At 36.3% G+C, this 12,626-nt stretch overlaps 1 protein-coding gene across 2 annotated transcripts in view; it reads left to right on the top strand.

Annotated features, from left to right (window-relative positions):
* Positions 1 to 785, top strand: part of CCDC172 (coiled-coil domain containing 172) — a 55,249-nt gene extending 54,464 nt beyond the window's left edge. For both annotated transcript variants that reach the window (XM_009215436.2, XM_009215435.2), the window contains exon 9: positions 71 to 785. In XM_009215436.2, coding sequence (XP_009213700.1) covers positions 71 to 106 — 36 coding nt within the window. In that variant the 3' untranslated portion in view covers positions 107 to 785. The remainder of the gene's footprint in view (positions 1 to 70) is intronic.
* Positions 786 to 12,626: the final 11,841 nt, after the last annotated feature.

The raw sequence follows: 12,626 nt of genomic DNA, 5'->3' as shown, positions 1-12,626 counted from the left end.
TACATTTTATGTAGTTCTTTTATTAAGAATTTACTTTTCCTCGTGAGTAATTACTATGTTTTCTTTTCAGACATTGGCACAGAAATATCTTCAGGAAAGCAAATAACTTACAGAGAATTGATCAGCCATCTGAGATTTGATCAGAATATCTTAGAATCAAATCTTAGTGATACATATGTGAATGGTACATGTTACAACAGATCCTTGTGGAAAATATGAGGTTTAAAATATTCAAATTGTTAATATCTAGAAATGGTGTGTTAGCCCTTTAAGGTAATTTTTGTCTTGTTACTCAAATTTTAAGAGTTCTTTTGTGGTTTGATTTTGTTTCTAAAAGGAAGGAAAAGGAGAAGAAGTAGATACCGTGCTCCCAGGCTTCTTATATGCCCCTGAACCTCAAGCTGTCCTATTCTTTCTAATCTATATGATTTGGTTTGGATCTGTGTCCACGCCCAAATCTCACGTTGAATTGTGATCCCCACTGTTGGAGGTGGGCCCTAATAGGAAGTGACTGGATCACGGGGGTAGGTTTCTCATGAATAGCTTAGCACCATTCTTCTTGGTACTGTCCTTGCCATAGTGAGTGAGTTCTCCTGAGATCTGGTTATTAGTGTATAGCACTTAATCCACTTTGCTCCTGCTGCCACCATATGAGATGTCTCACACCCGCTTTGCCTTCAGTCATGATTGGAAACTTCCTGAGGCCTCTCTAAAAGTAGAAGTCAGTATGCTTCCTGTACAGCCTGCAGAACCATGGGACAAATAAACTTGCGTTCTTTATAAATCACCCAGTCTCAGGTATTTCTTCATAGCAATGCAAGAACGGACTGATACACTATACTTTTCATTTTTTTGTTGTAGCTTACCTTGGGTCCAATGAAACACACATAGGAAGAAACATTCAGTTTATTGGCCCAGTTATGTTGGTGCCTCTTCCACTAACAAAGGTGCTTGCTTTCATTGTAATTCTTCTCTAATCATAAAATGTCTGTTGACAGAGTTCCTCTGAGGACCTTCATGTGTTAAAGTTTTCCTACTTTTCACTGTGTGCCCATAAAGTCTGGGGCACCTGAAGCCATTTTCTGGTTAATGCCAATGTTGGTTATAAGGAAACAAATTATCCATGGGGATATGAATCCCCAGTGGATAATGAGGTATATAATCTCCTTAACAGCCATCAGGATTCATTTTCTCTGGTCGCCTGAAACACTGCAACTGAAAACAGTGTAGTAGTTAGTGTTAGATCATACTTAGTGTTGCTACCAAATTTCCAACATCACTTATCTTTCTGCTGTTACCATTTCTGACTAGACAGAAAGTCTGTTGTCTAAAAGTGTATTGACTGATATAAGAATAGCTACTCCTGAAGTCATTATATGAAAAAGATACTTGCACATGCATGTTTATAGCAGCACAATTCGCAATTGCAAAAATGTGGAACCAGCCCATCAGTCAACAAGAGGATAAAGAAACTGTGGAATATATATATATATATATATATATATGATGGAATACTACTCAGCCTAAAAAGGAATGAATTAATGCCATTCACAATGACCTGGATGAGACTGGAGAATATTATTCTAAGTGAAGTAACTCAGGAATGGAAAACCAAGCACGGTATGTTCTCACTCATAAGTGGGAGCTAAGCTATGAGAATGAAAAGGCATAAGAGTAACACAATGGACTTTGGGGACTCGGGGAAAGAGTAGGAAGGGGGTGAGGGATAAAAGCCTACAAATTGGGTGCAGTGTATACTGCTTAGGTGATGGGTGCACCAAAATCTCACAAATCACCACTGAAGAACTTATGTAACCAAATACCACCTGTTCCCCAATAACCTCTGGAAATTTTTAAAAATCACAAATAAAAATAAAAGTGTATTGCAACAATTCAACAAGGCCCTAGATTGGAGTAGGTTAGGGAAAGGAAGAAAACTTACTTGGGGATATATTTCAAAATACTGAGGGCTAATGTTAGAACCATGCTTTCTTTTGTGGTTGTAGTTGAATTCATTTATCTATTAATGTTAAGGTAGAATACTTAGGTTTATCTAAATCTCAGAGCAGAGCCTCAGCAAGTCTTATTTCAGAGCAAGTCTTATTTAGACATAGCTTTTTTTGTATATGTTAACACCCTCATTTTTCAGAAATTAGCAAAGTTGAAACACTCTCCTTCAGAATATATAGCAATTGCCATGTGTTTAAATAATTTGCAATTTTCAAAGGTAATTTCTAATTTTATTTTTTTAATATTGAAATTAGTAATCAATTATTTTTGCTTAGGAAGAAAAAAATGAATGGTGGCAGAGAATTGCAATCTATTTTATATGCAAATACAGAGTGGGAAATGGTTATTGGGATTTGTCATGACCTCAGTTCTGTCTTATTTTAGTCTGTTTGTCTACCCTCATTCTAAGTCCTGTGAATCTCTATTGTTATATATATTTAATATGCAGAATTTACACATAAAGCCTTGTCCACTTACCAGTAATTTTTGCCCATTATTGGTTTCGTAGCTAAAATATTAATGCGAACTAGAGATCGGGCACCTATTTGAATTACTAACACAATGGCATATATGCAGAATAAACTGCTACCGATACAACTGTTCTTTCACATGTGTGTCATATAGAATATCTAGATTAAATATTCAGTAACAGAATCAGTATTCAAATGCATTGAATTTGAGAATAAAACTGAAGGTTCAGTACATTTATTATTTTAAAATGCTTAAAATGCATAATTTAAGATTTAAACTCATTTTCGTATAATCAAATAATTATTTTAGCACTGCATAGTAGAGTAATAGAAAGCAGTATCCGTATGATACCAGCCAAAATAACTGAACTATTAGAATCAATGTAATTAAAGGAACAAGTTATCTGAAACAAAGGAAATACAGCAATCGATAGAAATCACAGTGTGTGAAACTAAACTGCACATCAAGATAAAATATTAGGAGTAGATTAAGTCTTTTTTTAGGTTTTTTTTAAAAGAATTAGTCATAAAACTCATGAGTAGGAAAATTAACTGAACTTATCTGGGTAAAAATATGTCTCAGACTGAATTCAGTTACTCTGGAAGTAAGACTTTGGCTATACAGAAAGGCAATTTTTCAACGAATGTCCATTCATTAAGTAAAGTCATTAAATTTTCCGTATACTTAACTATGATCAAAATGCAAACTAACCCAAAGTAACACTGATACTGCTCTGAGGTTTGTGGCTTGCCACCATAGTTCTTTAATGTAACTCAAGTTCTTTGAGAAGCAACTTTCTAACTCTCAGTACTCCACTGAGGATAATATTAAAATGTATAGATAGTTTGCTGCAAAATTTTCTGCTGATTAATGGAGCTATTACGCTAAGGGAAAAACAGCGACAAAATCATAGGATGTGGAGCATGACCACTGGCCTAGAAATTCCTTTCTTCCTTCCCTGGCCTAATTATTGAAATGGGAGGAAAAGTAAAGAAAAGCTTTAAGGTATTTACAGTCAGAATGATTTCTATTCTATCATTGTTTTGTCAATAGTAGTAGTTTCTTTTTTAAAATAAACAAACAAACAAAAATTGCCTGCCTGCCTTTTTTTTCTTGGAACTTGAAAAACCGTGATGAGATTCTGAAAAGGCTAAGGTAAGGTAGAGGTTGTTGTATTTATAATGAATTGGAATCTAGAAATGCCTTAAAACAGAATCAATTGGGATTAGTAATTTTTTGCAGAATGGAAATTATGCTGTGAAAAATCCACTGAGTCCATTACCAGAAGGGCAAGCAGTAATTTAGCTGGGTAGCTCCAGATGGACAGACAGCATGCACTGGACAGGCCCTGTTCAAAACTCCTGTGGAGGACAAAGTCCCTTTCTATTTTATACCAATCAATCATACATAACTGTGTCACACTATAATGAATAAATCATTTATTTGCAGCCCAGGAAACAGTAGCAGTTCAGTGACATGATTAGAAATAAATATGAGACTATTTTAATGCCGGGTGTATCAGGGTAAGGTGTTCTGTGATTCAAGTATTTATAGTATAAAATTTGAAATTTAAAAGCTGTTTAATGTACTAAAAAGTATTTTAACATTTGAAGCTGATCTATTTTAGGTGAACTTTTATGTTTCTTTTTTGACCCCTCTTCTCTCCTTTTGTCATCCGGAAAAACTTTAGTAAAAGAAATGTTTGCCTCTCAGAATCTAGTTCAGAACATTTTCTGTCAAGGGAATTTTTTTCAGGATGTGAACTAAAAATAAAAAATATTTTTTGTCATTAGCCCGAAGCAGGGATTACATCTTGGGGTTTTGTGGCTCTTTTATCTTAAGACAATAGATTTTTTTAAATGTAAGAATGAAAAGGATGAAGTTATCTTTGAAAACATTTGAGGTTGGAATGTATAGTCAGTTTCTGTTGTGCTTTCTAAACATTATATTTTCAAGTTAAGTAAGTTTCTTCTTGGTTTGCTAATGGTCAAATCATCATAGCAGTAAAGAAGCTTTATTTGTTATTTTACTGACACTTGGCAAAAGACTAATATCAAGACAGCATTGACTGCTACACGAGGGAAATCAAGTAATAACTTTCCCCTGCTTTAAAAGGGAGAAACAGGATTTTATCTGTTTGTTGTTAATTATATGTAGATCACATTTATCAAACATGAGGAAAAAAATTTGCAGGGCAATGCTTATTGTAGAACATATACTTTGATTAGAGGAAACAAACAAGAAAAAGCCATGACTGATGGTAAAGTGCTCTCCCAGCTGCTGCTATGAAAAGTATCAAGAGCAAAGCAGTCAGAATTGAATGCTGATTTAAACAACTGCTTTTGATACAGAGTGAATTTGTCTTTAAAAGGCCTTTATGAAATAAACAGCACTAGAATTCAAATGTCTGGGAAAATAAAGAGTAGGTGAATATGTGAAATTAATAACAATGTCTGATATAAGTACCTGTTCCAAACAAGGCCCATTGATTGAGTGGGAGAATGATTTTATTTTTATCTTACAACCAGAAGAACTGCACTACTTGAATAATTCTAAGTTAATTATTTTCATACTTGTAATAAATTGTCATTCTAATTAGTTGGTAAATAAAACCTTGTTAAAATCCTCTTAATCTACATTTAATAGATGCAAATACAGCTACTAATGATATTTCTGGATATGGCTTTGTGATTACTGAGAGAAAGTATTTACAAATTTAAGCCACCATTAAGTGATGCGGTTGTTGAAACAGTTTTGTAGACGAAGAAGCTCCTGATTGGGAATGGGTGACCTGAGGGTAGTCCTAGGGTCAGCATAATGTCAGCTCTACAATCTGGAGCCAATTAACATTAGTAAAATATCAAGATTATATTTATAGAAGTCTTTTTATTCAATAAAATCCAAGCTCTTTGTCAAGATTCTAGTTGTAGACCAATCAGATATGCCATTTTTAGAGGGGGAACTGAGGTTTTGATTGATGATCTGATTTGTGTGAGGTCACATAGAGCAGAGGGCCTCTTAATTTACAGTTTAATTGCTTGGGTTTCATTTCTAACATAGCTTAAATATGTATTGCTTTTGAAAACTTGCTTACAATAAAATCTTACACAACAGGTAAATATTAGAAGATAAGAGAAATTTAAGAAATATTTAAATCACCCTTTGGTACCAGAAAACATTGATTAATCAGAATCAGCAAATATGAATCTTTAATTAATAAGAATATCTTTCTACACTCCTTGAGAAGAAAGGGGCACATCAGAATAAAACAGACTCAAATCAAGTGTTATTGAAAATTCACCTTCTGGCTATCTCTTGAAAGTAACACCTATTCATCCTGCTTTATTACACTTTCTACAGATGTGTGTGTTTGTTTGTTTGTTTCCAGCACTACCCTGTGGTCATTGATATTTAAAGTGATAATCTGAGGAATGGCACCTTTTTACAATATCAAATAATAAAGGTTATATTCATTCTTCAGTACTTGCTAAGGCAGGTACTGAAGACTAATAGAAAACATCCAGAAAGATCAACATGTAAAAGAATCTCTGATTAACCTGAACTTAGCGCTCTTGCTCATTTCCTTTCTCCTTGTATTCTTCTTTCTATCCATTCTTTCATCCGTCTCTCCATCCATCCTGGCTCATGCCTACCTCTCGACACTCATGCCATACCCGCTCTCCTCCTTGTAGACTCATCTCCAGTCATACAGATCTTTCTGCCCCCCAAATAGGCCCAACTTGTTCTGGTCTTAAGATCATTTCATGAGCTATGTTCCCTCTGCCTTGATCGCTCCACCTCCTGATCTCTGTATGGTTGTCAGCTTCTGTCATTCAAATGTCAAGTGAAATGTCACCTCCTCAGAGAGGCTTTCCTTTAAACAATGTAAAGTAGTCATGCAGTCACACTATCACATATCCTAGTTATAAATTCTCTTCATACTTCTTATAATTTCTGGCATCTTTCTTGTTTTTCTTTTCTACTCATCACCACTAACACAGAAGTTCCATGAAAGCAGGATATTCTTTATCTTGCACATCGCTTATCCCTTAGAGCCTGGAACAGTGTGTGGTATATGGGAAGTGTCCAATAAATATGTGTTGAAATATGACTTGAATTAACTTGTTCATTTAACCTACATTTATTGCTTAAGGATTTAAGTATAAATTATTGATTCTCTAGTTAAAGAAACTGGATTCATTTATCGTTGTTTATCTTTCTTGGGCAAATTACCCTGTCTTATTTCTTACTCTTTCTGAGCGTGTTTACTTAGCTGAAAAATGGTAGTTATGTTTGCTAATTTCGGAACCTCTCTATGTTGAACAAACAATAAAAACATTGGAAATAAACCAGAAGCAAGTAATGATCCCACATCCCATCATAGAAAAGTTTGTAGGTCTCTCAATGGTCACTTACAGCTTTCTATTATCAAACTGTTGATTGGCAGATAATGGTTATGAATGCTAACTTTCCACCACCTGCTAGAATAGGAAGTGAAAATTGTAAGTTACTTGCAAGCTATGAATGTGCGTTAGAGTACCTTAAAAGCATTATCTCTCCATGGTAACAGAAAATTTTGAAATGTGTTTTCTTCTGTGATTTATTCAGTCTTTATGGTCTGAAATACAAAGTGTAAGCAATCCTGTTTTTAATTCAGCATCATAGGTAGAAAAATATATGAGTGCCATCTTGTGGATTTCTCTGGTACCACACTGAAGAGATTGACAAATCCTTATAAAAATGTGACCCACCCTTCCTTCCTTCCTCCCCTCCTTCCTTCCTTCCTTCTTTCCCTCCTTCCTTCCCTCCTTCCTTCGTTTCTCTCTCCCTCCCTCCTTCCCTTCTTCTGTCCTTCCTCCCTCCCTTTCTTCCTTCATTTATGTAAATATAAAATTTAAATAATTGTATATAGTTTTCAATTGTTCAAATATATGTACATATATAATTTTTAAATATGTATATGATGCTAATTTTCAAATTAATATCACATGCATCCTAGAGAGATATAGTGTAAGGGATCTAAAAATGAAATTTTTGTAATATTACAGTAGTTTCCTCTTTTGATAACCTTAAAGGAGCCTAATTGATTTAATCAATACCTTTCCTTTATTTTTGAATAAAAACTGTAAGTAATAGACTTTCAGTTTGTTTTTAAGTGTTAGTCTTCAATTTTCAAAGATTCATTCGTGAGCTATTGGTCCATCAAATGAAGTGAAGTCACTCTACTTAGCATCTTTGATAGGTGATTTGCCACTCAGCTTTATCACAAGATATTTGTTCCCTTTAAAACTGTATTTAAAAATTTCCATCTCTTTATCACTTAACATCTGCGGAATTCATATTGTTTCCTGAGTTAAGTGGCTGAATTATTTCCTAGGGCAATTATGTTGATGAAGGGAAATTGGGACTCTGTTTACTCTAAGAATTCCTAGTCATTGAATAATTGACAGTACTTCATATGTTCAACCCATCGGCAAATCCTGTTGTTTCTGCTTTCAAAATCGGTGCAGAATCTGGGACTTCTCATCGTGTCGTGAACCACCACCCTGGGGTAGGCCCTCTGATACTTCCTGTCTTCCTTTTCTGCTTTAGTTTTCTTCTTAGTACTTATTACTTCCATCTTATTTATCAGTTTGGTCATATTTGCTGTCTGTCTTTCAGACTAGAATGTAAGATTCACGAGGGCAGGGATTTTTGTATCTTTTTCATTGCTGTATCCCTAGTGCCTAGAACAGTGCCTTACCCATAGTATGTGCTCAAAGAGTTCATTTCTTAAATGAATAGTTTATCTTTGAGTGATTTTCCTCTTTCTCAAATAAAATATTTTAAACTATATTAGTAAGAACATACTCTTGGTGCTTTTATGAACTCTATAATGTCCAAATAAGTAAAATCTTTTTATATTTACCCTGTTTGATTATGGCCCGCTATATTTTAAGGTGAAAAATGAGCATCTACTAAACAGGATATCATGATAATTGTGATATGGGACCAAAGGTGACTAAGACATGGTTCTTGTGCTTATGGAACATTCCGTTATTCTTCCTGAAGACTGTTAAGAAATTGCAAAATGACAGAACAATTCAGACACAGAGTACTAGATTTATTCTTCAGTGAAGCCAGAGGTGGGATTAGTTTTGTTGCATTTGGCTTCATTTTTCCAAAGGGCATCAGTTAAACTTGGCAGTGATTCTGGAGAAGTTGTGTGTGTTTTCTGACATGTGAACACTATGTACCTATTAGTACATGTATGTTTGTAACTAGAGAGTCCAAATTCAGAATTCCATCCTTGAGTCTCTCATGCTAGGTGCTGTATATAAATCATCTCGTATGTTCATCCTTAACCTAAAAGATGGGAATATTGATGACTACTTTGTAGCCAAGGAAATAGAGGTCGTAAGGCTAAGAAACTACCAAGATAATACACTGTCAGTTTCAAAGTAGATTTGAAACTAGGATTATCTGAACTCAGTACTCTCTAATATATGCTGTATTTCCCAATTCAGAATACCTAGGGACTGATTTCTCTGGGTTTAGAAATGCAATGAAAGTTCATTTCTTTCACAGATGTAAAGAAAAGTTTGCTAGGTATCAGGGATGTTTAATCTCCATTCTTCCCAAGTGAAGGCCACTGCTTACTCCTTCCTATCAGGAAGGTGTAAATAATTGGAATGGGAATATCCATCTTTCCTGTTTTACACACATAGTGCCAAGTGTCTCCTGGTACCACCAGGCAAATTCATCATGCCTTCTGTGCCCCGCAGAACTGTTTCAGAATGTGCATTGTAGTATTATCCAGCGGTGGTACAATTATTAATCTCCTCTGGATTGTGAACTATAGGGAGCAAGAATTCTCATTTATCTTTGCATTTCCAGTCTATATCAAAATGCCTTGTACATAGCAAGTACCCAATAAATGTAGAAGACTTCATGAATATGATTCCCTTACACATCATATACTTAATGGGTTGAACAGGTTTTCTAGACTGGCCTGGAACCTAATTATTTTCAATACCCCTGGTGAGAGGAGGTATATTCTAAGATTTAAGTAACCTAACTCCCATTAACTTTTGAAGACCAAGGGCCTGCCTTTATTTCTTCTTTAAATGCTTGTTCTGGCAATTTTCACTCCCTTCTTAAATTCAAATTTGCACTCAATACAGCCATTTGCTATTTGAGATTCACAGTAGCATCTTGATAGTGTTAAAAGGGGAAATGGAAATACTAGTGTGAGAACATTTCAAAAGGAACGGAAGAAGAGTCTAGAAAGAATAGCTGATGACAGACGGCCAGAATGAAATAATTAATACACACATTTAGGTCATCTTATGAAAGGATGCTTTGGTTAACTCCACCCTGCAACTGCAGAAAGAAGCTGACTTGGCTAAAACAACACTATGGTGATGTGTGCTAAATGGATTATATCCTTGTTTAATTCAGTTTTAATTTCTGTTTTCTAAAACCTCATTAGATTCAACTGAGAATATGAGACTATACTTATTTGAAATAGTAGAAAACTGAATCAGTTTTTGTTCTAAGAAAAAAGTGTGATGACTTTATTTTTATTTGAACTCTTAAGTGAATAGGCTCAACTATTCACTTAGTTCAGTGAATAACTTGCTTTAAAGAGTAAGATAAGACCAACAATAAATTTATGAATACATATGTTTGGCTGAGAGTATTAGTTTCCTATTGCTGCTATGACAAGTTATCACAAACCTAGTGGCTTAAAACAACACATGTTATCTTACACTTCTGAAGGCTAGAAGTCTGAGGTAGGTCTCATGGGCTACAAACAAGGTGTTCTCAGGGCTGGATTCCTTCTGGAAGCTCTAGGGTAGAATCTGTATCTTGCCTTTCCCAGCTTCTGCAGGCTACAAGCACTCTTTAATGCTCCTTCATGCATTTCCAGAGCTGAGTCTGCCCATGTTTCATCTTTCTGATTCTTTATCTTCTGCCTCCCTCTTCCACTTACAAGGACCCTTGTAATTATCGAGCCCACCCAGCTAATCCAGGACACTCTCTCCATCTCTAGGTCAGCTGATGAGCAACAGTAGTTCCACCTGCAACTTTAATTTCATTGCCATGCAATATAACATATTCGTAGTTTTGGAGATTAGGATGTAGACATCTTTGGAAGAGGCATGAGGAGGGAGGGGGAGGAGGAAGGAGGAGGAAGAGGAGAAGGAGGGAGTGGAGGAGGAAGAAGGGGAAAGAAGGAGGAGGAGGAAAGAGGAGGAAGAAGAAGGAGGAGGGAGGAGGACAAAGGAGGAGAAGAAGCGAAGAGAAAGGAGAAGAGAGGAGGAAGAGGAAGGAGTAGGAGGAAGGAGAAAGGAAGAGGAGGAGGAAGAGAAAGGAGGAACAAGAAGAAGGAGAAGGGGGAGCAGAAGGAGAAGAGGGAGCAGAAGGAGAAGGAAGGAGAAGAGGAGGAAGAGGAGAAGAAGAGAAGAAAGGAGAAAAGGAGGAGAAGGAAGGAGAAGAGAAGGAGGAGGAGAAGAAGAAGGGGAAGGAGGAAAAAAGGAGGAGGAGGAAAAGAAGAAGGAGAAGGAAGGAGAAGAGGAGGAGGAAAGAAGTTGTCCATATCTGTAAAAAGCTTAGATTGTATTATGAAATCCTCTTGAGTTTTGCATTCAAAGTTAATATATTTATTTGCTCTTGCTTCACCTTATTCAAAATGGTCATATGGTGGCTTTCGAATGAGGCAGACATACAATTCTATTCTGGCTCTGCCTTTCCTGTGTGGCCTTGGGCTGGTTACTTAACTCTTGGATTTCAGTTTTCTAATGGCTAACAAAAAAAATAAAATAAAATTACACCCATTGTGTTGGGCTGTAACAGCTGTTGCATAATTCTGAAGGTGTACATATGCTTGGTGAATCATGACCATTTTAATTATTGTTGGGCAAAGACAGTATGGAATAGATAAAGTACCTTAGCATACTATTAGCTTTTTAGTGTTGCACTTTGTATACAAAATGAACTTACTAGTTCATGTACTTTGATTTCTTGCTTTGAATCACCAGAATTTCATATGTGTGGCTTGTTTCCGAGACCCATGATATACTTGACTGTGGTAGAGGTGCAGTCTTCAGCTGTGAAACAGAGTTTCCTATGCAAACATAATTGGCATATTTTGCCAAGCATAAAACAACTGAACTGACCAGCCTAGAGGAACTTTTAGAAATGGTTCAACTTTCTTTCAAGACAATCCTATTTGTTTTATACTCTGAGATATAATCAGAATCTGGGAACATGGGTTCTTGGAAACTAGATGCTCTTCTAAATTCTAGTTGAAGGTGGCAGAAATCTTTACCTCAACTCCTTTCCTCAAAGCCCACTATGGTAGTAAAATTATTTCATTTTAAAGACCTAAAGTGCAAAGAGAAAATGATATAGAGGAGTTGATAGCGATACAATTTTGAAAGCTGAGTAGTAGAGGGATGAATGGGGAATGACTTAGCAAACTTAAAAAAGTGGATCCCAGGCAGGGCGCAGTGACTTAAACCTGTAATCGCAGCACTTTGGGAGGCCGAGGTGGGTGGATCACAAGGTCAGGAGATTGAGACCATCCTGGGTAACATGGGGAAACCCTGTCTCTACTAAAAATATAAAAAATAAGCCAGGCATGGTGGCGGGCGCCTGTAGTCCCAGCTACTTGGGAGGCTGAGGCAGAAGAATGGCATGAACCTGGGAGGCGGAGTTTGCAGTGAGCCGAGATTGCGCCTCTGCATTCCAGCCTGGGCGACAGAGTGAGATTCTGTCTCAAAAAAAAAAAAAAAAAAAAAAAAAAAAAGTGAATCCCAAACTGGCAGAGGGAAAAAGAAAAAAACATTTTGATTTGCCCCTATAGAACCCTGAAAATTACACGAATTGGCAGTACTAGAACCTCTAGAAGTAGAAGTAAAGATGAAGATGGGAATGAAGACTAAGGGACTGGTTGGATGTGAATTTAAGAAACATTCAGGCCAGGCAAGATGGCTCACACCTGTAATCCCAGCACTTTGGGAGGCCGAGGCAGGTGGATAACGAGGTCAGGAGTTCAAGACCAGCTGGCCAAGATGGTGAAACCCCGTCTCTACTAAATATACAAAAAATTAGCCGGGCATGGTGGCACGCACCTGTAATCCCAGCTACTCCGGAGGCTG

Source organism: Papio anubis, chromosome 11, assembly GCF_008728515.1.
Source record: "Papio anubis isolate 15944 chromosome 11, Panubis1.0, whole genome shotgun sequence".
In the NCBI taxonomy this organism is placed as follows: Eukaryota; Metazoa; Chordata; class Mammalia; order Primates; family Cercopithecidae; genus Papio; species Papio anubis.
Note: the sequence above shows the minus strand (reverse complement) of the source record. Positions and strands in the feature narration are given on the sequence as shown.